General features: G+C 27.1%; 11 protein-coding genes across 11 annotated transcripts; 1 reads left to right on the forward strand and 10 right to left on the reverse strand.

Moving 5' to 3' along the window:
• Window positions 1–1475: 1475 nt before the first annotated feature.
• On the forward strand, window positions 1476–2339 carry VNE69_06136 (CCCH-type Zn-finger protein; the record flags this gene model as incomplete). The annotated part of the gene is made up of 1 exon (XM_065473890.1): window positions 1476–2339. One exon carries the CDS (start codon window positions 1476–1478, stop codon window positions 2337–2339), a length of 864 nt encoding a protein of 287 aa, XP_065329962.1.
• Window positions 2340–2749: 410 nt separating this feature from the next.
• VNE69_06137 (uncharacterized protein) lies at window positions 2750–3343 on the reverse strand (the record flags this gene model as incomplete). The annotated part of the gene is made up of 1 exon (XM_065473891.1): window positions 2750–3343. The coding sequence occupies one exon, from the start codon at window positions 3341–3343 to the stop codon at window positions 2750–2752; it is 594 nt and encodes a 197-aa protein (XP_065329963.1).
• A 293-nt stretch (window positions 3344–3636) lies between these two features.
• VNE69_06138 (ring-type E3 ubiquitin transferase) lies at window positions 3637–4896 on the reverse strand (the record flags this gene model as incomplete). The annotated part of the gene is made up of 1 exon (XM_065473892.1): window positions 3637–4896. The coding sequence occupies one exon, from the start codon at window positions 4894–4896 to the stop codon at window positions 3637–3639; it is 1260 nt and encodes a 419-aa protein (XP_065329964.1).
• Window positions 4897–5297: 401 nt separating this feature from the next.
• On the reverse strand, window positions 5298–5873 carry VNE69_06139 (myb-like DNA-binding domain-containing protein; the record flags this gene model as incomplete). The annotated part of the gene is made up of 1 exon (XM_065473893.1): window positions 5298–5873. The coding sequence occupies one exon, from the start codon at window positions 5871–5873 to the stop codon at window positions 5298–5300; it is 576 nt and encodes a 191-aa protein (XP_065329965.1).
• A 1769-nt stretch (window positions 5874–7642) lies between these two features.
• VNE69_06140 (myb-like DNA-binding domain-containing protein) lies at window positions 7643–8224 on the reverse strand (the record flags this gene model as incomplete). Its single annotated transcript, XM_065473894.1, has 1 exon — window positions 7643–8224. One exon carries the CDS (start codon window positions 8222–8224, stop codon window positions 7643–7645), a length of 582 nt encoding a protein of 193 aa, XP_065329966.1.
• Window positions 8225–9420: 1196 nt separating this feature from the next.
• Window positions 9421–9996, reverse strand: VNE69_06141 (myb-like DNA-binding domain-containing protein; the record flags this gene model as incomplete). The annotated part of the gene is made up of 1 exon (XM_065473895.1): window positions 9421–9996. One exon carries the CDS (start codon window positions 9994–9996, stop codon window positions 9421–9423), a length of 576 nt encoding a protein of 191 aa, XP_065329967.1.
• Window positions 9997–13254: 3258 nt separating this feature from the next.
• Window positions 13255–13830, reverse strand: VNE69_06142 (myb-like DNA-binding domain-containing protein; the record flags this gene model as incomplete). The annotated part of the gene is made up of 1 exon (XM_065473896.1): window positions 13255–13830. The coding sequence occupies one exon, from the start codon at window positions 13828–13830 to the stop codon at window positions 13255–13257; it is 576 nt and encodes a 191-aa protein (XP_065329968.1).
• Window positions 13831–17844: 4014 nt separating this feature from the next.
• Window positions 17845–18420, reverse strand: VNE69_06143 (myb-like DNA-binding domain-containing protein; the record flags this gene model as incomplete). Its single annotated transcript, XM_065473897.1, has 1 exon — window positions 17845–18420. The coding sequence occupies one exon, from the start codon at window positions 18418–18420 to the stop codon at window positions 17845–17847; it is 576 nt and encodes a 191-aa protein (XP_065329969.1).
• Window positions 18421–18475: 55 nt separating this feature from the next.
• VNE69_06144 (phosphoacetlyglucosamine mutase) lies at window positions 18476–20032 on the reverse strand (the record flags this gene model as incomplete). The annotated part of the gene is made up of 1 exon (XM_065473898.1): window positions 18476–20032. The coding sequence occupies one exon, from the start codon at window positions 20030–20032 to the stop codon at window positions 18476–18478; it is 1557 nt and encodes a 518-aa protein (XP_065329970.1).
• Window positions 20033–20122: 90 nt separating this feature from the next.
• VNE69_06145 (coiled-coil Arf-GAP ANK repeat and PH domain-containing protein) lies at window positions 20123–22307 on the reverse strand (the record flags this gene model as incomplete). The annotated part of the gene is made up of 2 exons (XM_065473899.1): window positions 20123–21035; window positions 21868–22307. 2 exons carry the CDS (start codon window positions 22305–22307, stop codon window positions 20123–20125), a joined length of 1353 nt encoding a protein of 450 aa, XP_065329971.1.
• A 198-nt stretch (window positions 22308–22505) lies between these two features.
• On the reverse strand, window positions 22506–23918 carry VNE69_06146 (PLK serine/threonine-protein kinase; the record flags this gene model as incomplete). The annotated part of the gene is made up of 1 exon (XM_065473900.1): window positions 22506–23918. The coding sequence occupies one exon, from the start codon at window positions 23916–23918 to the stop codon at window positions 22506–22508; it is 1413 nt and encodes a 470-aa protein (XP_065329972.1).
• Window positions 23919–24048: the final 130 nt, after the last annotated feature.

Here is a 24048-nt window from a genome sequence, read left to right on the forward strand (position 1 = left end):
TTTGATAAACAGGAAGCCTAAAGTGATCGTATTACGACATTAATTAAATATCAACTAAATGCTACTTAAAATTATTCAATGAATTATTTCGCTTTTTGATCCACTGAATCAATATGACACAAATCTACCGATCAAATCCTGATCGGTAGGCTTAAAGGTAAAAACATTAGCTTAATAAATTTATTGTAAGTTTACTAAGCTTTACGGGAGGGAACAATAGCCTTGAAGTTGAATAAATAAAAAGCAAACTAATTGATCATACAAATAAACTAGGACAAGTTGAAGGTATATTTGAAGCCTAGTATATAATTGAATGTTTTTATTCTATCTTTGTTCCATTCTGCTTAGAATCTAATCTAAAATCTAATTCTTTGCATGGCCATATAAAGACCAAGATACGTTGAAGATAATATTAAAAACTTGAGGCGATTTAGTTTTTTTAGAAGAGAAAGTTAAAGAATAAGTGTGAAATGTTAATGCGCTCAAATCAAAGAAGCGAGTATTATGTGTTAAACTCATATTTTAGATGGTTATTATTTATAATTATTGTTCAAAAAAAAATTTGATTTAATCTCTGTTTATAAACTTATAGTTCAAGTCTTTTAGTTGCAAGAGAAAGTTCTTATTCTCTTGCCCCATAAGGGCTAAAGATTTTTTTATGATTTTAGGCGGCGCAATATCTCCCGCCTAAAATCATAAAAATTTAAACTGCCCAAACATTCTTCTATAGTTTTAAGCGGCACAATATTTACGTTATAAATTATAAAAATTCAAACCGCCCAAACATTCTTTTATAGTTTTAAGCGGCACAATATCTACGCCTAAAATTATAAAAAACAAAACTGCCAACATTCTTATGTTTCCGCGGCAATTTTGCGTCCACGAAGATTTGTCAGTTTTGTTCAGGCAATGTCTGAAAAAATCATTACATTATGACTTACCTTTTTTATACTAAATAAATATTTTAAATATTATTTATACTAATAAAAAGCGAAAATGTTTTTACACTTTTTGTTGACATACAAATTCAACTAAAATACACTTTTCTTTGCATTATACAAAACCATATCAAGTTTAATGATTAAGATTAATTTTGTAATAAATTGCAATAAACAATATCATTATAGTATATAAACATTAAATAGCATATTTTGTATTAACTTTATATATAAAAAAATTTATTTGTTTTTTTTTTATTTATATGAAAACATTTGTTTGTTTTATTTTAAATGTTTGTAACCAAAAGAAAAAAAAAAATAATACACAAATCAGACATTATTTCTCAATTTTAAATAGTATATAGAAAAAAATCTACGCAATTTTTTTAGTATTAAATTTATTAAAAAAACAACCATTTATTATACTTACATTATCCTTAGTTAATATGTCTATAAGATCAAGTTTATACAAATATGTTTGTTTATAAACAATAATTAAGTTTTTTTTGTTTAAATATCTGTAAAATCCTTATATACATGAAAAAAGGCGGGAATATTTTTAATTTAAACTCGTCTGATAATAATGTTAGTGTATACCAAGACATAAAAAATATTAAACCTTTTTTATGTGACTTAAAATCTTCTAAAGAATATTTTAATAATAAAAAAGTACAATTGTATAAAACAGAGATCTGTAGAAGTCATTCGGAGATCGGATATTGTAAATACGGCACTAAATGCCAATTTGCGCATGCTTTAAGCGAATTGCGCAGTGTAAATAGACACCCCAGGTATAAAACAGAAACTTGTAAAACTTTCTGGGAAGAAGGAAGTTGTCCGTATGGAAAGAGATGCTGTTTTATACATATTAAGAATAATAATATTGATATACGCGTATTAGAAGAAAATACCAATGATGAGAATATAGTTGAAAATATTCAACAAGAAGAAATTTACAAACCCGATATAGAAAAAATTAACTTTAAAAAGATGAATGAAATAGAAAGCGGAATGTTTTCGTCTATTGATCGATACGAAGATAAAGATGAAACAAATAAAGATTTGGTTGTTAGTAAAGATGTAGATCGCCTACCTAATCTGAAAGCGGAGATTGAGATAGATGTATCGCGATATGACACATATGACAATATTAGTGACTGTGAAGAGGCACAATTAGATATTTCAGAAATTAAGAGTTGTAGCTGTAAAGATTTTGAGATATTTAATAAAGACAATACGCAAAATGAATGGAGTGATAAATTTTTAGAATTAAGCAAAGAAGATGCCTTGTTCTTTGAATCATTATTTGTTAGAGAACATAAACCTTTTTGGGAGTCAAATAAAAATTTTATATGGACAAATAGTCCATTATTTTACAATAATAATTACAAATGGAAATAGAAATAAAAAACTTGTATTTTTTTAATAATGATTTGGTTTATTTTTAGATTTAAAATTTAGTATTTACATTGTGATTTTGTTTATAAATTATAAATAAATACGGTAATTTGGCACTAAATAAAATTTTATGTAATTTTATAATTATTAACCTATACTGTAATTTGGAGCTAAAATTTTTTAAAAAAATTATTTTATTGCTTGAGACTCATAAATCGAATTTGCTATTGAACCTTCTTTAATTTTACAATATTTGAATCAAAACTAAACTGTAATTTTACTACTAAAAAATTTTATTTGACTTTTTTATATTTGAAGATACAGACCACATCATAATAATAAAACTTATTATTTTCAATCTTACACACCATATTTGAATCAAAACTAAACTGTAATTTTACTACTAAGAATTTTTATTTGACTTTTTTATATTTGAAGATACAGACCACATCATAATAATAAAACTTATTATTTTCAATCTTACACACCATATAATCATTATTAGTAAACCTTATTCCTTCATACAATTTTTCGCCTTTTTCATTTACCAAATATTTGTGTAAATTACTCTGTACAAAATCTTGTAAAGTAAAAATTTTACCATCAAGTTCTAAGTCGTCAGATTGTAAAAGGCAATATTTCTCGTCGTTGCCTTTAAAGACATCGTACACATTTTTAATTTTTATATTTTTATCAATAGGGTGTTCATATTCATAAACAGATTCAAATGAATCTGAAATATAAGAATCAAAATCATATTCTTTTTCGTATATCTTTGTCTTTTTTGTGCCTTCGTCTTCTATGTTTCCACAGAAATCGTCTAAGACAATTTTCATAAAATCGACATCTAATAAATCAAGAGGGTCAGTGTAAATAGTTGGAGGCAGGAAATGTTCAAGAGAATCGTCGTGATTTTTGAAATCAACATTTAAAGATGGTTCGATGTAACAGAGGCCGGGTAAAGGAAGAGGAATGTCATTTACCCATTTGTAATTATCTTCGCTCATGAAAAGGGTTAAAAAAAAACTAAACAAATGTTGAGATCTATTTGTTAATTAAACAAGTAATATTTTCATTGTGTCCACTGCAAATATGTAAAAAAAAATTTAAATTAATAAAACAATGTATTATGAATTTTAAATAAACATATTAATGCTAAATAATTTTTATTTTACTTATTTAAAATAAATATATTAATGTTAAATAACATTGATTTTACTTATTTTAAATAAACATATTAATGTTAAATAATATTTATTTTACTTATTTAAAATGGCCCGTAGTTTGTTTTTACTTTTTATCATTTTTTGTAATTTTTCAAATTTAATATTTTAAATCCAACAGGCTTAGTTTCTTTTCTTGTGTTCGTCGTATTTTCACTAATTTTTTTCTCAAACTTGGGAAATAATATTTGTTTCTCTAAAATTTTATAATAATCTTTCATTTCATTCTGTGCCTCTTCAAAATTTAATTCCTTAAGTAATTTCAGCAAGACATTTTCATCCATAAGCAATTTTAAATCTGCGCATCCGTCAATAATAGACAATCTTTTATTAACTATTTTTTCTGCTATTTCTATAACTTCTTCTTGATTTTTCGTTATATTTCTTTTTATAAGTGACTTCCTTAATGACTGATTTCTTTTATTTTCTGTTATTTTAGTTCTATCTAAATACGTAGGAATTTCTTTAGCTTGCGTGTTGTGTTTAAAATCATTCATTTTTAAATTAATAACGGAATTATTTAATATATTAATTTTTATATTATTCTGTGTAGAAAGATAAAATGGATCAAAATATGGAATATTACAAGAAATAGTCGAAGAAATATCATTGAATTTGGAAATTTGTTTATGAAATTTCAATAAATGTTCAAGTAATTCTGTTTTATATGGAAAAACATAGGCTTTGATATTTTGACAATATTTAAATGTGCAACAATAGTGCGCATTTTTAAAATGCGCTTCTAAATCTACAAAATTATTGTAAAATCTATTTTTTATACCAAGTAAATCGCAAACTGTGCAGCTTACATGTGATTGAATACAATGTTGTTTAGCACAAGATTCGTCATACAAAAAAATATTACAAAATGAACAATAAACATGTCCTCGAAATCCATCTTCATTCAGTTTACCATTTTTATGACATCTTAACGTACTGACAGAATACAAATTGTGTTCAAACCAAAACTGTTTTTTGTTGTCAATACATTCGTAGCACAAAAGTGACGCGTGGACTTCCCGGTAATGAGCACGGAGCTCATAAATGTCTTTTAAAATTACTTGGCATTTTTTACATTTGTGAATAAGAAGATTTAAAACTTTGTCTTTACATTCTTTGTTTTGATAAATGACATCATCGCTATTTATTTCCTCTTTTAGTTTTGATTTTTTGTTTTTTACTATAATTTTTTTTGATATTTGTTTACAAAGTGTGCACTCTTTTTTTTTATATAGCTTTACAAGTCTAATACCACATGTGATACACAAGGTGTGTTTACATTCGTATTCGACAATAAAATGGGATTTTGACATACAAATAGCGCAATCTGAATCCATGGGGGTAAATTAAAAAATTTTATAAATAGAAAAAAAAAAAGATTTGTTTTTTTAAAATATTCATTTTTCTCAGATTTTTATAAAATTTTCTCAAAAACATTATATAAAAGATTTGTTGCTTAAAAAAATATTCAAACTTCTCAGATTTTTATAAAAATTTACAGAAAAAAAATAAGATAAAGAAGATTTGTTTTTAAAAAAATATTCAAACTATTCAGGTTTTTATAAAATTTTATAGAAAAAATATTTTCTAAAAAATAAGATTTGTTGTTTTAAAATATTCATTTTTTTCTGGATTCCAAATTTAGAAATTTTTATTTTAAATTTGTATACAATGTTCGTTTGATCACATTATTAAAAAAGTCAATATTGACACATTTCTGTATTTTTATAATCTTTTTTTACATGCCATCTTTACGGTAAGGACTTTGTCCGCATATTTTTCTCACTTTAATACGGCTTTTTAAATTCGAGTCTCTATTATATTTAGCAGAATAAACATGAACCCAAGTCTTCCCCATTTCTTCATACGCGATTCTGAAAATAATATTGCCATTACCAGTATAGTTTTTAGTATAAGCAACTTTCTTGGCTGCCTCGAAAAGTAGTTTAGCTCTATAAATAACTTTCTCTCCCATTTTAGTTATTGGATTATTATTTTTGTCTACCTCCCAGAAATCTCTTCTGTTTTTAAATTTTGTACTAACTAATTGCAACATTATTTTAACTTTATCATTTAAATCTCTAAGTCTTCTTAATGGATGGAAATCTTCTTTGTAACTGTTCAGTATTTTCTTCCATTTTCCTTTACCATATTTTTCCAATCCTTCTTTTAATACTTTTATTTCTTCTGGTGTCCAAATTATACCTTCTCTTTTGTCTGCATAGGCGTATAAATCAACCACTTCTTCATCTGCTAATATTTCATAGTTTTTTTCAAGTTCAAGATTTTTTTCCTGTTCTGTTAGTGCGGTCATAACGGGGTATTAAAATGAAGCTGAGATACTTACAAAATACGCAGAGATCTTTTCGATCAAAAAGAAATTAAAAAAAAGGAGAAACAAGAAGAGCACATAAATTACTAAGCATTATAGGTACTAAAAAACAAAATAAACGCATATATTTAATACTGAATTTATGAAACTATATGTGCTATTCCTATAAAGATAAAACAATTTAAAATGTAAAATATGTGTTTAATGTCCCATTCTAACCGAAATCGATTCTTTTATATTTATTTGAAATTATTTTGTTGAAAAAAATTTGGAGGCGAGGTACCACAGTACCCCACATTTGAGGGTGTTTACTTTATATTTTCGAACCCCAAAAACGAAGTGCAAAATAAAGGAGGAGCAGGAAGGGGACAAAAATTACTAAGCACTTATGATATTAAAAATAACAAATAAATACATGCTTTTATTCAAAATTTAATTTTAAATTTAGTTATAATAATCATTTATTGTGTTGTATCTTTTTTGCCCTTCTTATTTTTTCCATTTTTTTTTAATTGTTGGTTTATTATAAAAGTAGATTTTCTTCAAAAATCTACTTTTATAATAAACCAACAATTAAAATTATAAATATTATTTATATAAGAAAATTTAAATAAATGTTCAACGATCTATACAGATTGTTAAATCAAAAAATTTAATTTAAAATATGTTAAGTTATTTAAAATTATATAGTTTTATGGTTATATTCTTTTTTTAAATTAAATTTCGTATACAAATATATAATTATTTGGTATTTTTACTGTTTAAAGATGCAAGTAATTTGAGTGCTAATGATTGCTTCTCCTTTATTTTGCACTTTGTTTTTGGGGTTCGAAAAAATAAAGTGAACACCCTTGGAGGGGGGCGTGTTGGTCCCCAATTCTAATAAATCAGAAGGGTAAAAAATGCTTGTAAATTAAAAAAAAAGTGTAAAAACTTGTATTAAAATATGATTCTGTACATAAATATGTATTTATTTGTTATTTTTAATATCATAAGTGCTTAGTAATTTTTGTCCCCTTCCTGCTCCTCCTTTATTTTGCACTTCGTTTTTGGGGTTCGAAAATATAAAGTAAACACCCTCAAATGTGGGGTACTGTGGTATCTTTCACCCAAAATTTTTATTTTTTTATTAATTTTTGTGCTTTGATTATTTCGAACTTTTAAGTAAATTATGTCAAAAAAATAAGCAAATTTAAAGACTTTATATAAATTTAACTTTATAAAAGTAGCAATAAATCAAATCGAATTTGGTTTTAGCTTTTAGGTAATATGTAGATTAAATATTGCTTTAGTGCACCTTTTTAAAATTCATATTTATGTTAAAAAAAATTAATGACAAGCTTGGGAGGGACTAGTAGTTACGCAAAAACTGTATCAACTTCATAATCCTTTGTTTTGAGAATTCCGATAGCATTTTGCAACTAAAATCGACAGTAGATCGCTTAATAAATGCTACCATCTCATATTGCTCTGCAGTAAAACTAAAAACCTTCTTGAAATCTTTTTTGAACATATTTAAAAAAAAAATGAAATTGAAATCGTATTTGTCCAGTTTTAAAAATAGATATAAATTCAAAAATGTTTTTTATATTTTTCATTTGATTAGATGTTAACATTTTAAAATTTAAATAGCTTAAACTTTTCTTGTAGATCACAAATTTTATTGCCACAGTTTCATGCACATGTGTTATTCAGAGTTTTTCTGTATTTTTTTGATATTGCTAAGGACCATGGCGTTTTTTATGAAAAATTCAGTTTTTTGACATACCATGTTTACGATATGGACTTTCTCCGCAGATCTTCTTTACTCTGATACGTGTTTTTATTTTTGAATCTCTATTATATTTAGCCGAATAAACATGCACCCAAGTTTTTCCCATTTCCTCATAAGCAATCCTAAAGATAATGTTCCCTTTGCCCGTATAATTTTTAGTAAATGCAATTCTTTGAGCGGCATCGAAATGTTCTTTAGATCTAATAATAACCTTTTCTCCCATTACTAGGATTGGATTATTGTGTTTGTCGACTTCATAAAAATCTTTCACTGATAAATGTCTGTGTTTCAAATGCATCAATACCCTAAATTTCTCTCTTAAATCATCTTTTCTTCTTGACTTATTAAGACATTGCTTATAATTATCAAAGATTGTTTTCCAATTGCCCTGGCCAAATTTTTCTATTCCTTCTTTCAATAACTCAATTTCTTCTGGCGTCCAAATTATACCCTCTCTCTTGTCTGCATAAGCGTATAGATCAACTAAATCTTCATCTGCTAAAATTTGGTAGTTTTTTTCGAGTTCAAGATTTTTTTCCTGTTCTGTTAGTGCGCCCATTTACGGGGTATTAAAAATAAAGTAAACTTAAAATCTCATAAATGAAGTACACCTCGTGAAATTTATAATACAAATAATCAAAATATATTTTTGTCTAATGGCGAGTTTTGCAAATGTAGTTTTTTTCAAGAACTATTTTTTCCAATTTAATATTAGCTTTAATTTGTTGTAAAATTATAATATTAAATTTTGAACGGGAGTGCTATATATTCATTGGAAATTTTGAGCTGTGTTTTTCTAAACTAAAAAAATGTATGTTAATGTACCTCTAGAATTAAACGCTGATAAAAAACAAAGAAAGGTAGAAAACCCAAACAGAATTATGTGTTAAATAAATATGTTTTTTTACATCGTCCATTATGCCTTTCTATGTATTATTTGATTTTAAAGTAAAGCAGTTTCTTATTATTCATAATTGACATGTTTTCCTTACCTTTCAAATTTAATATTGCTAGTTTTAACTCACGTTGTATTTTACTATGTAATGAATGTAGTGTTCTATGTTCGAAAACATATTTTAAAAGTCTCCTTCAAAATTTAGCATAGCACATGCCTCGATTTGGTTGGATAGTAGTATAAAAATATTTTTGCCAATTGTGTCTAGATCATTAGAACCGTTTTCAGTGCATAATTTAATTTAATTTTTTAAATCTATAAAGTTTTACTTGTGTCTGCTTTTTATATCTTTACGCAACTTTTTTTGTTAATGTACTAATGTAAAATATTTAAAAAAAGTTAATATATGCTTTAAAATTATTGAAATTTAGTACCACGTTAGCTTCATAATTTATTGTTTTAATAATGTAATTTATTATTACATATCATGTAAAATAGACAGTAGATCGTTAAAATTTAATACTTTATAACTTTGTTATATTACTAAATTTTCTTTGAAGAGACATCTGGTCAACGTTCTAATGATGAATATCATATAATCTAAAAAGTGATAAATATAGCTAGAGTGTTGCGATGTCGCCTAAAATAAATAAAATACATGATTTTTATATAGACAAATACATTGGATCATATTAAAGGTTTTAAAATTACATCGGGGTTAAAATTAAAATTTTTAAATTTTTTTTGTATAAAAAAAATTTTATTGGCACAGTTACCTACACAAGTATATATCAAAATTATTGTAACACCTGTGGGTCCTCCAGCGTTTGTTATGTTTTAAGAGCCTTACACAGATTATTTCACATATTTTCTTTGCGGCGAGGGCTTTCTCCGCAAATTTTCTTTACTCTGATACGTGTTTTAAATCTTGAATCTCTAATATATTTAGCCGAATAAACGTGTACCCAAATTTTCCCCATTTCCTCATTAGCAATCCTAAAAATAATATTCCCTTTGCCTGTATAATTTTTAGTAAACGCAACTCTTTTAGCGGCATCGAAATGTGCTTTATCTTTATAAATAACCTTTTCTCCCATTATTAATATTGGATTATTGTATTTGTCAACTTCAAAAAAATCTCTTTTATATTGTTTTCTGTAACCACTTTCTTGAATTAATTTCCAAAATTTTTTTGCTAAATCATCTGGTCTTCTTAATGGATGAAGATGCTGCTTATAATGTTCGTAAATTTTCGACCATTTTCCCTGGCCAAATGTTTCTGTTCCTTCTTTCAATAACTCAATTTCTTCTGGTGTCCAAATTATACCCTCTCTCTTGTCTGCATAAGCGTATAGATCAATTACATCTTCATCTGCTAAAATTTGATATTTTTTTTCGAGTTCAAGATTTTTATCCTGTTTTGTTAGTGTGCCCATTAACAGGGTAAAAAATACAGAAAAATGTAATATTAAATAGATGTTATTTATGTTATGATTTTTATGAGACAAATAATTAATTTTGTCTTGTTTAAAGTTTATGTTTAAGCAATTGAAACTTTTTAAAGGATTTAGAATTTTTTACAAATATATAATATTGGTTTTTACTTAATATATTCATTTTTTTTTCTTTGCTTTAATGTTTTGATTTCTATTTAGTTGTATTACTATTGTTTCAAACACAATGTCAGTTACTTTTACTGCTTAATTTATAACTTTAGTAAAGAGAAAACAAAGAACGTCCAGAGATCTTCATAGAAATAGAAAAAAATTATTAAATATATTCATTCAACGCCTAACATAGAACTTTATAAAGTCGTGTTTTTGGATAGGATTTTGGCACTAGAAATGCCCTTTTATAATACAAGATGATTTTTCGACATTTTTGTTGTATATCGGTGCCCCCATCCAAGAGACATAAAGCAAGCATGCTATAAGATGACTGCATTCAAATCCTATGTACTAAAAACTTTTCAGTTGTTATAATGCAAATGTATTTACTCAGAGGATGCAAATGTCCACGATGATCATTAAGTTGATTCAATGAAACTTGTATACGTCCAGCCATAAGTTAATTAGCATCTAGTGTAGAAACGTACCTCAAGATTAAAAAACAGTATCCGCTTCGTGGTTATTTCTCGATCTTTTTAAAGTATTTGCTGAGTACAGCCTAGTCGGAGCACGTGGCTTGGTACTTTGTGGGGATTTTAGATCTAACTAAGAGTCTAGACGAAGAAAAGCAATATAAGGTCCGTGTACCTATCCTACAGAGTCCTTTAGGACGGTGGCCGAAACAGAAGGGAGACTAGTAGTCAACTTAGTCCAATAAAAATGCTCTACTGTGTTGTTAAATGCAAGCAAAGTGTTTGAGATGCAGATGATTGTAGAATTCTTCGGCTATTATGATTATGTCTTTTTTCGGGCTAGTTAAACAAATCTGTTATTCCAGTTGTAAAGACCCTCTTGACGTGAAATTAGAAGTAGATGGAAAATATTCTTCCGGAGCCAAAGTATAATGAAGAGGCGGAGCTTGCTGCGCTAGCATTTAATATGGAGTGAGTTTTAGTAGCCAAGAATCATACAGTGACAGTTGGATAAAGATCACACCTAAATCTCCCGATTCCTATTAAGGGGGTAGGCCCATCTTACTTGTAAAAATTTTGTTTAAATATCGCTTTAGCAAAATCAATAGTTTAAAGTCTGCAATTTTTTTATTGTTTTTTTCACACTCAAAAAATAATGATTCGTAAAGTAAACAGCACATCAAAAAAATATGGCTTTAATGATATTTCTTCGAGTAATTTAGTCTAATGTTAACTCCATATTTCGTCGTTTAGATATTTCTTGTAACTTAGTTCGATATTGCTGGTCATCTAAAATCGACGATAGATCCTTGAAAACAGATATAACATCTTTTTTGAACTTGATTTTGCTTAATCTTTCGAAATACGACAAGCATTAGAAAGCCTTAGCACATTGTTGCAGATAGTTGGTATTAATAAATGTCAAATAAAATATCTAAAAGAGAGGTTGATTAGTGTCAATTTCTATATATGGTTCAGTAATGGTCAATAATAATTAAGGTGGGGTCTGGGAGTTGTTCTTCATGTCTATATTTTTTTTCATTTTTTTAGTTAATATTAAAGTTCAATTCTAATTATAGTATTATTTGATTGCGATAAATAAACAAATTATTGTATAAAAAATTTGTTTCAACTTTATGACATACTACAATGTTTCTATCTACAAACACAAGTCAAAAATTCTTTTATTATGTCATATCTTTGTACCGTGTCTATTCTCACTACACACTTAAAAGCTTCGATTAGAATCCTCAAGGAAGCATGTATAATATAAGAGCCTCAAAATTGCTTTTTGTCACAATACGACGTAGAAATCGGCCTGTACTGATCAGGAATGCTACTCAAAAACTCAATGAACGGATGTCTGAGGAAACTCTGAAGCTGTAGTTAGAAGAACTGAGTGGTTTCTGGGAAAAATAAAAGAATGATAAAGGTATTACGCCCGAATATTCAAACATGTTGATGACAAAATTGATACATGGTAATTCCAAAATTATGTTGTAAATGTTTATTCTAGAAAAAAATATATTTCAACATTTTTTATTTGTGTTGTCTAGTGTATAAATTTAGATAATTTTATGATACTTTATTAATATTTTAAAAATCTAATTTCAAATTTTTGCACTAAAATTTTTATCGGTTTATATTATTATTTTTCTTTATAAAAATTTTGCTAATTATATTAAAGCCAATTTTCCTTGCAAAAAACTTTAGACAAACTGTTTTAAAATTATCTTTATATTTATTGATGTTTTCCATATTTAAAACTAGACTTCTATATTAATTTAGCGTTTTTTTGGATTTTTTTATTCGAAAAGGACTGATAAAAAAGGATGAATTATGATTTATTTTTTTTTATAACATTTAAGTGAAAAATATATTGAATTGGTAATGTTTAAAATCATATCTAAGTTTTGTGAGATTTTTATTTCAAATTAAGAACATTTTTTTTATTTCACGTTCTTTCTAAGAGGTAAAAATTTAAAATGAATTTTTTTATAATGTTTTATATTTTTTTGTGAATTAAAAAATTCTAAGAATTAATTCTGAATATATTCTGGTATTGAGTTTTAGAAAAATAAACATTTTAACAAGAAATTAACATTATTGTTTACGCAACATAATTATTAAAAATTACAAAATTTTATATTGTAACAACACGTTGAAAGACACACCATCCATATGGATGACGCAAATTTTCTTGTTCGGATCAACTTCGCGCACTTTACTTGATGCAATTTTCTTTGATTTTTGCCAAAAATCATAAGTAATTAATAGAACAATTAGGTTGTATGTTTAATGCTGCAAGTATAGCAATTGATAGATTTGACGACTTTGCTTTGCAAAAAACTATAAAAGAATAAAATCAAAGGATTTAATTTGTTAAGAGTAAAATGTCTATTTGATTAATAAATTTTTTTTTAATATTTATCTTTTGGGTAAATTTAAAAAATGGGGAAGTGACTGAACGGGAAATTTTAAAATAGCCCTGACAGCCAACGTGTTAATAAAAAAGTTATTTTTAATATTAAAGCACAGAAAAGAAGATCAAAAAAAATTTTAAATTTTTTAATAAAAAATATATAAAGATGGAGATATTTACTGCAGGCTCTTTTCATCGGCCTTCTCTACGATTCGGACTTTCCCCCCAAATTTTATTTAGTTTTATAGATTTTGCGCAATTTGGATCGTTAACATATTTAGCCGAATAAACGTGTACCCATTTCTTCCCCAATTCCTCAAAAGCGATTCTAAAAATAATATTCCCTTCGCCCGTATAATTTTTATGTTTAGCAAATTTAGATGCCGCAACAAAAGGAACTCTACATCTATAGATTACTTTCTCTCCTTTTACAAGTATTGGGTTATTGTCTGCGTCGACTTCATAAAAATCTCTAATTTCTTTTTTTTTACAATTAACCCAATCATCCATTGATCGTGCTTTATCTTTTAAATCCACAGTTCTTCTCAACGGATTATAAGCATCTCTTTCATCATTTAAGATTTTAGTCCAATTTCCCATACCAAATTTTTTTAACCCTCTTTTTAAAGCCTCTACTTCTCCCTGGGTCCATTTTACCGCTGTTCGTTTTTTTTTGTATGCGTATAAATCCACTATATCTTCGTCTGCTAATATTTGGTAATTTTTCTCAAGTTCTTCATTATTTTCTTCTTTAGTTAGTCTGGCCATTAAAAGGGTTAAAAAAAATAAGAGGTTAAACAAATGCACATGTATGACACATATGATGTGATTATCATTAAAAATATTTAATTTTTATTTTGAATAAAAATTTAACACACAAAAGCAAAAGTTTTAAATAAAAAAAGAGGTATTTTTTCCTCTAGAATATGTCAAAATTTAAATAAGAAATATACTTTAGTATTATGATTTGCAATGCAATGTGTATACAAATATAATATTTGAGCTGTTTTGTTTATCTCTGTGTCAAATTGTAAATTAGATTAAATCGTTAATTAATAACTGACGCAAAAAAAGAAAAACAAACAAAATCTTAAGTATTCATTTACATAAAATATAAGAATTTTATGAAAAAAGTGTTAATATATTTCGTTGAGTTATTATAATTATTGTCGCGCGCCCGGCGCGCGACCGCGCCCAGTGCGCGACCGGAAGAATTCGTGAAGAAATTTTACATAAACATATTGTATGTTCAATCTAACTTCAGAATTGAGGATTAAAAGTGTATTATTAACAAGGTTATATACAAAAAGATCTTATTTTTGTAGTAACACTTTACTAACGCCCACTTACATCATGAACATAAACAAAATACAAGATTTTTTAAATTAAAGGTAGATTTTTGTCAAATTGGGTTAAGCTTTTTTTAATTTTATAAGCGCATTAAGATTATAACAAAGAGATCTAACGGATAACTCATTAAGCTATTTATTTATATGCATATACATAAAAAAATTACAAATTTAAGGGTACATTGTATTCAATTATTTCTTTTCATAATGCTTAATTAGCTCTATTTTTATGGTTTGATTTTTATAGATCAGCTTAGAAGATTCTTAGAATTTAATTAAACTTCAATTTATAAGAATTTTTATAAACAATAAAAATAAATTAAAAGAAACATTTATATATAAACTAAAGTAATTTTTTATTACATTAAAAACTCTTAACACAAGTTTTGATTATCTTGGAAAAATAAATTAAAAAAATAAAAATAAGATGTTGTGCTCAAATATAAAGTTTTAGAAAAAATACCTAAATTTGAGTTCACAAAAATTCATTTTAGTTAATTAGGTACCCATAGCTGTGTAAAGATTACATTTTAGACGCCCGTTCAATAAATAGTCTACGAAGGTCATTTGAAAATTATATTTCTAGTACGTTGGTATTTGCATTTTTACACTTTATTCTTTAAAATAACGCACATCATATATATATTATAAAATAAATTATATTTAAAAAAACGGGCTTAGTGATATCTTTTTAAACAGATAACTTTCTTAATTCAAAAACATACAATTTTCATGAATAAAACATTAAATGTAGTTTTCAATGTATAAATTATATAAAAAGATCGTAAACAACTAAAATTTATAGTAAAACAAATAGTAAAATTTATCTCAAGGCTCATTTATTTAATTTTTTAACCAGATTCATTGATATAATTTCCTCCTTACCTTCGTATTTTAACCTTAATCGGTTATTCGATAAAATTTCTATTACTTCCCGTGGTTCACTATAAAAAGAACTCAATTTTAGTTTTTTTGTTTTCGTATTAGTGTCGAAATCTTTTTTTACAACCACTAAATCTCCAATAGAAAAATCGTTGATGGAATTATGAACACATTTTCTGTCCAATCGAGCCAAATATTTTTCATTACATACTGCATCACTTCCTGTAATCGTGTTTACAGTTGTTTCATCCTCATCAGTGCAATCATCATCATTCTCCCTTAGACATGTATTGTATCCAAGGCTTCCGTACCATAACTTATAGGGAGACTTCTTTGTAGCAGAATGTACAGCGGTATTATAGTCATAAACAACTGTATTAATGACCGCTAGCCAGTTCTTATTGTTAAAACCTTTTTCGCAAAGATGTTTTTGCAGGTAGCGAGTAAGGGTTTGATTAAACCTCTCGACTTGTCCTTGACTCTGGGGATGACGAGGTCTGCCATGAATAAGCATTATTTTATTTTGTTTACAAAATTCAACTAATGTTTCATTTTTAAACTCTTTGCCGTTGTCGCATTGAAGTATAGCAGGAAAGCCTAACGTTTGAAATTTGTATTCTAACCGTGATACGACTTCAGCGGCGGTTTTAGTTTTCAAAGCAGAGATAAAAGCATATTTAGAAAATACATCTATTGCTGTGAGTATCCAACTAAAACCATCATTTTCATCACTATAAGTCCTCATATCAACAAGATCAATAATAAATCTTTCAAAGGGTCTTTTAGCGACGATGTGCTTGAACTTTTCTTTTGTTTTAAGAGGTTGTGCTGTCATGCATATATTGCATTCACTGCAAACCTCCCTTACAATACACCTAGGTATACTGAAGTATTGTTCCTTACACTTATCATAGAGACGGTTCGCGCCATAATGATGCTGCCGATGAAGTCCTTGGACCTCTATTTTCATAGCTTGGACCATAGTACTTACAAATACTCTTTTGTGCCAGCCCCCCACATCCTTCAAGAAAAGAATGTTATCCACAAGAATAAAACTTTGGGATTTCTTCTTTAGCCTATATTTTAAATGTTTGTCACATTCTAGGCTAACCTCATCCCCTTTGAGTATTTGGACAAGCCGATCATACTCAACTTGGTCTTTTACTTCTTTCATAGAGGGTAAAGAAAAAATTTTTTTTAAAATGATGAATCTGTACTATAATTATTTGCAAAATATTTTAGTCAACCAGCTTGGCACAGTGGTTGTTATGGTCAATTGTTACTTTGAAGGTCGTAGGTTCGAATCCCACGTGTTGAAAATTTATGTAGGGGTCATAAAAAGATAGTTGAATAATCATAAACAGTTAACATACAGAATACATAACTTGTATAATTACAAATTTCAAATGTTAAAAATTCTGTTAGGTTAAAAAAATTAGGAAAAAATCCGGTCGCGCACTGGGCGCGGTCGCTCGTTGGGCGCGCGACAATTATTAATGATAGTTACCTATCTATCTACTTTCAAAATATAAGAGGTTAATTTAATCTTTAAGCTCTTTTTTGTAGGTTTCAATCTTAATTTTTGTAGGCTTATTTGACTATTTATATACTAAAAATGCACTTAATGAAAAGACTTGATAGTTATTATTGTGCGTACTTCTGGTAGAAAATTTTCTAATATTTTTTAAAAAATTTTATTCGATAAAACATACTTAAGAAAATTTTCAAAGTCGATTTTTCTAATTTCAACCTCTGTCTATAAAACTGAAAAAACATAAACACATAAATATTAAAGTCGAAAAAACAAAATGGCAACAAATATAGCTTGAAAGTGTTTTAAAATAATTTTTACCGCTTGATATTAGCATAAGGGTATTTTTACATTCCACAAAACCTCTTTCTCTGATTTTTAAATTAGGTTAATTATAGGAGAAAATCAGAACTAAAATGAAAAATGTAGTAAAAAATTATTTTTCGATTAGGACATTCTTTAGCTAGTAGCAATATATACGTTCACATTCATGAATATGGTTATATAATAATTAAACATTGACTTCAAGTGATATTTTTTTGTTTTTAAAAATGATATTGTTTGTATAACTAAGTTAAAGATCAATTGTACTTATTAAAAAACAAATGTCAAAAATCTTTTAGTCCTGAAATTTGATCAAGTACGTTGGCTTTTTAAATCCCGACTGTAAAATTTTTTAATGATTTTTAAAATAAGTAAAATCTCTTGGGTATGAAAATCGACTATATTAAGTTTTATTGATACAATCTATAAGTCAAAGGTTTATTTTATTAAGTAAAAAATTTTAAAAAGTTATGCTTTTAACTATTTAAAACGTTTACAAATATCACTAAACGTGAAAATTTTGATGTTTCAAGTTAATCAAACCAAATTCTCAACGACACCTTTTTTTACGATCGGAATTCGATGTTTCCCTTTTTATTTCGCGATTTTTGTAATTTTTTTACAATTTTGCTAAAAAATTTGCTAACAAAAAAAAGATGAAATGTTATATGGTTTATTAAATTAGTTTCTATTGATCTACATACCATCTCTACGGTATGGACTTTGCCCTGCTAATTTTCTTACGTTTATAGATTTACGCTTAGCTGACCCATTATTGTATCTGGCCACATAAATGTGTATCCATAACTTTTCGTTTTCTTCATAAGCGATTCTTATAATAATATTAACATTTTCCTTAAAACTTTTAGAAAAAGCGCAATATCTTGCTGCTTGATGGGGATGTTTACATTTATATAGTACCTTTTCCCCATTTACACATATAGGATTACTTTCATTGTCAACCTCCCAAAAAAATTTATGTGGATGTTTGGCGCCTGTTGGTCCATTTTCTACACATCTATATTTATCACACAAATCTTTCATTCTTCTTTCTGGTCTAAAGTCATCTTTGTAAAATTCTAGAATTTCTTTCCATTTTCCTTTACCAAATTTTTTTATTCCTTTTTTCAATGTTTCCAGTTCTTCCTGTGTCCAAGTAATTCTTTTTCTCTTGTCTGCATAAGCATATATACCTTCTAATTCTTCATCCGTCATTGTTTCTGGTTTTATATGTAATTCAATAATATTTTCATTTTCTTTAGGTGTGTCCATCAACAAGGGAAGAAAAAGTAGTTAACAATAAAAAAATATATATATTCGAATTCATTTATTTTTTGGAATAGTCAATTTCTGGGTGTTTACCTATTCCATCACATATATCATACACATGTTGCGCAATTTTAAGAGCCAATATATCAGCATCTTTTTGGTTTGCACATTCCGCGTAAACGCGTACCAAATCTTCAGTTCCAGATGGTCGAACAAATCCACGTCCTTGGGATTTTTCTACCTCTTCATTAATTTTTTCTTGTAAATTTCCTGGGGTAATAACTTTGTTTTGTTCATTAGTAGTGATCACATTTTTATTTTTTATTCTCACTGCTAGAAGCCTCGATCCATTTTCATTATAATTTTTTAAGTCTGTTGTATCATCTATAATAGACTTTAAAACCAGAAGATTAGCTAAAGCATCGCCAATATTTGGATCAAATAGGTTGGACAATATCTGTAGAATTCTATGCTCAAACGTATTCCCGGAAGAAAAGGCCTTTATAGCCAAATTTGAAAATATTACGCTACCATGTCCATTGGGCTCGAAATAAATTCCTATGTCATATTTTTTTGCCGCTTTGACAAAATTTTTTACACCTGTTTGTACCATTTCAGTTTCAACTTTTTTTAAAGAACTTAAACAACCTCCGTTACTATAAAAGGACAATATTACGCCCATTTTTAACTTTATTTCTGTCTTTTCTAAAAGTTTTGTGAAATATTTTGACAAGATAATGGCTTGCGCATCGCCGTCCAACATTTCAAACCCATTTTTTAAAGTAAAAAGTATTAGACGATCGGCGTCTCCGTCGAAACTAGCAAACAATTGATGATTTTTAGAAGATTTAAAATCATATTTTAAAATTGGCAATTTTTTTTGCGTGTTCACGAAATCCGCTCCACATTTTTCATTTAATATTCCACTTTCGTCATTAATAATTTGAATATTAAAATCATCGAGAATATTTTGTTCTACAATTCCGTTCGCGGTATCTGCTAATATTGGTGTATCAATTTGTGTTAAATTTTTTAGTTGAGAAAGATTGTCTAAGAGATGGTTTAGGTAGGCGCTTTTATCAACTAATGAATTTGATTCATTTGACTTTCTAATTAGAAAATGCATTTGTGGTGTACTCACTTCTCCATAATCCTCTATAATACAGTCTACTTGTGCCAAAACTTCTTTTATTTTATCGGAAATAAAACCACCCGACACTCTAGTATCTCTGCCTATAACTACATGTCCTGTAATACCATCGTTAATATCGCAAAGATTGCTATTTTTTCTTAGAATTTTATTCAAATTATTGTGAAAATCTTTATCTTCACAATTTACCAAGTCATCGCTACACTTTTCCCATGATTTATCTAGCATATTTCCATTATGGTCTATAAATTTTACGCCGTTATAATCTATCGGGTTATGACTAGCAGTGATCATAATTCCTATGCGCTTTCCTGCGAAAGATGCAGATCTAAGGTATGCGATAAATGATGACCTACATATAATATTTACAAGATCATCTGTGTTACTCCTATAACCTGCTGTGCCATAGTAGGCCTTTTCACTTGGTTTTTTAAGTTGTTCAACAATTTTAATTTTCCTATTCATTTTTAGGGTCGATTTTTTTGTGTAAACAAATGTTAAAAAATTATCAATTTATTTTTTATGAGAAATTTAAAGTTATATTATTTTTAAGGTTTATTTTGTCCATGGATTTTCTTCTTCAATTTTAACAACAATATTTTTACTGATTTCCAGTGGGGCTGATATTTCTTCATTTTCAGTTATATTTGATTTTTCAGGTTCCAGATTTTTTTTCATACTAAAATATAATTCATAACAACTAGACAAGGTAAATGACTTGATTTTAAGTTCATTTAGCCCAAATAAGCTTGAAATTCCATTTTGCTCTTTTTCATTTACCGTTATTAATTTCTTATCCTTTTCTAAATTAATTATTTTATCTTTTAGATTTATTGTTATAATAAGACTATTAATCAATTTATCAATATTGTCTCGGATTTCATCCCCAAGCAGAAGAAGATTTTTCTCATCAAATTCATTTAACAAATTCTTTTTACTATCAAAAATTGATACAATGGATTTGTTGTTAGAATTTTGTAATTTATTTAATAAATTAGAATATTTTTGGCAAATTTTATTTAAATTAAAAATTTGAAAAAAGTGTATAAATTTGGATCTAGTCACAGATACAAAAACAATGCTCCATTCTCTTGTCAGACCTCTTTTAATTTTATACATGCCGTATTTTATAGGTTCAATATTTTTATAAATATTTATATCTTTTTTACTTAAATCAATATTCATATTTTGCATTATTTCTTCATACGCGTTAATTATTTTTGACTCGTTTACCTCCTTACCATTTTCTGAAGAAACGTCATAGTACTTTTCAGTATTATGAGATATGCTAAATTTCAAATGAGAAATTTCTGACAGGTCCGAGTACAAAACCTTTTGCTCCTTACAAAATTTATTTAGTAACTGCGTGTACAAGTCTTGAATATTTAGAAATTTATCAGTGTACATCGATTTCATTCCACTTATCACAAAATCATTATTTTCTTTATAATTGTACGGAGGTGGGGTACTTTAGACCCCCCCCTTTGAAGCGCTTCAATTTTTTTTTCGAACCCCAAAATTGAAGTGCAAAAAAAAAGAGGAGCAAGAAAGGGACAAAAATTACTAAGCACTTATGACATTAAAAACAATAAATAAATATATATTTATGTACACAATTATATTTTAATACAAGTTTTTACAATAATATAAACCAATAAGCATTTTTTGCCCTTCTGATTTTTTAGAATTGGGGACAAAAACGCTCCCCTCTGAGAGTGTTCACTTTATAATTTTGAACCCCAAAAACGAAGTGCAAAATAAACGAGAAGCAATCATTAGTACTCAAATTACTTGCATCTTCAAACAGTAAAAACACCAAATAAATATATATTTGTATTCGAAATTTAATTTAAAAAAAGAATATAACCATAAAACTATATAATTCTAAATAACTTAACATATTTAAATTAAATTTTTTGATTTAACAATCTGTATAGATCGTTGAACATTTATTTAAATTTTCTTATATAAATAATATTTATAATTTTAAGTGTTGGTTTATTATTAAAGTAGATTTTCTTCAAAAATCTACTTTCATAATAAACCAACACTTAAAAAAAATTGAAAAAATAAGAAGGGCAAAAAGACACAATACTTCAAATGGTTATTATAAATAAATCTAAAATTAATTTTTGTATAAGAGCATATGTTTATTTATTGTTTTTAATATCATAAGTACTAAGTAATTTTTGTCCCTTTCTTGCTCCTCTTTTTTTTTGCACTTCAATTTTGGGGTTCGAAAAAAAAATTGAAGCGCTTCAAAGGGGGGGGGTCTAAAGTATCCTTCACCCTAATTGTACATATTTTTAATGGCTGTTTTGAGACAAATATCTGTAATCCAAGGATCTTTATTCATGATCCAACTTTCTAAATGTGCTATTTTTGCCTTTTCTAGTTCTTTATTTTTTTGCTCTTCCTGTTCAATAACTTTTGATAGGTTAGTTTCAATATGTAAAATTTCTTCATTTACTTGATTTTCTAGATCATTTAATTCTTTAAATAGCTCGATATAGGAATTTGAAGCATGGTCAAACATTTCCTTTTGCTTGGCGCTTAATTCTACTAAGTTTAATAAATTCGTGTCATTCCATTCAGTGTCCCTTGGAAGTTGAGTCGCGCGAGATAAAACATCTGAGGACTTCTTAAATACGACGTCGAGGCATTCAAAATAGTTTCTTATGAATTCAATTTTAGTTTTCAATGTTTGATAATAATGAATTAACCTTTTGACCTCATCCATTTTTTTATTTACAATGAATTAATTATTATTGTTTTACATTAAAATGATGTGACACAATATGAAACGAGATACAATAAATAATAAATAAAATAATGTAATGACTTGGTACAAGTCATTACATTAGACTAATAAGATCCTAATATATTTTTTTTTTTCAATAGGTAAAAATTTTTAAGTTGTATTTTTTTTATTTTTACATTATTTGCTCCCAAGACAGCTCTTGATAATTTCAATACATTCATCTTTGAGTTTTACATCAAATGTTATTGGTTTATATTTCTTCAAACATTCAACAATTTCCCCATCACAAGCAATAATGATTCTTATTTCATTTGTAAAATCAAAAATTAATGTGCTGTCTGCCATAACAAACAACAGTCCATTTTTTATTTTTCTTATTTTCATAATAAATGATGGTTCACAGTCCAAATACTCAAAATCATGGACAAAAGTATCTATAAAATATTTCAGGACACGATAACATGGCATTATGTCTTCGGGAATGTTTTCTATAAAATGTTCTTCTCTTAAAAAAGTTTTCTTACCGTCAATTACTTCGGTCTGAATAAAAATTATACTACGTTTTTTTAACATTATATTTTTTTTATCATTAAAATAAAATCCACATAGTCCAGATTTTAACACATAACCTATTCCTTTTAATTTATTAATTGGAATGCTATATAGCACATAATCTTTGGTGACATTAGTTTCTTTATATTTGTTTGTTATTATGTTTCTGTAAATTCTTAACAAAAAATGTTCTCTTTTATTTAAAAATTTGTGCTGTAAAATTTCTTCTAAACCAGGTCTTTCCATTGGATCGAGTGTCAAAATTGAATTTATCAAATCAATGGCTTCACTAGAAAGATCGCAATCTTCTGGATAAATATAGTTATTTCTTTTTATTTCTTTGTAAATTTCTTCTACATTTTTCTTTTGAAAAGGCGGAACACCAATTAATAATGTGTAGATTATAACACCCAATGACCAAATGTCTACTTCATATGAATGTCCTCCTTCTTTACCAAATAAAACTTCTGGCGCAATATAATTTGGAGTACCACACATTGTAATTTTACGCTCGCCTTCTTTGATTAAGGCGGATAGACCAAAATCGCCGATTTTTATATTCATTTTTGAATCTAAAAAAAGATTTCCTAGTTTCAAGTCTCTATGAACTACGTGAACATCGTTGTGCAAATATAAAAGACCATTAATGATTTGTTTTACGAAATTAATAACGTATCTTTCTTTAAGTTTACCATTTCGTTTTAAAAGAGAATCTAATCCACCTCGTTCGCACAATTCTAAGACCATAAAAATGTAGTCTTCATTCTTAAAATGTCTATACATTTTCACCACATTTTCATGATTTAATTTCATGTGTATTTCAATCTCAGATTTGAGTTTTTCGTGCACTTTTTTGCTTTTAATTTCCTTCAATTTAACTATTTTCATAGCAAAAGTTTCTCCATCATCTTGTTCTATAAGATAACATTGAGCATATGCCCCTCTACCCAGTAATTTTTTTATAATATAGTTTGTATGGTATTCTGGGTCTACTATCGTTGTACCAACTTGAAAATACAATTCGACTTTAGAAGCCATCTAAGGGATATTTTTTTTCATAAAAAAATTAGAAATAATCTTAAATTTTTTATTGGTTTTTTTTTTGATTAATTGATTGAAACATTTGATCTTTATATTTGTTTGGTGCATCATTTTATTATTATTTCAC

Source organism: Vairimorpha necatrix, chromosome 6 (genome assembly GCF_036630325.1).
Source record: "Vairimorpha necatrix chromosome 6, complete sequence".
Lineage (NCBI taxonomy): Eukaryota > Fungi > Microsporidia > Nosematidae > Vairimorpha > Vairimorpha necatrix.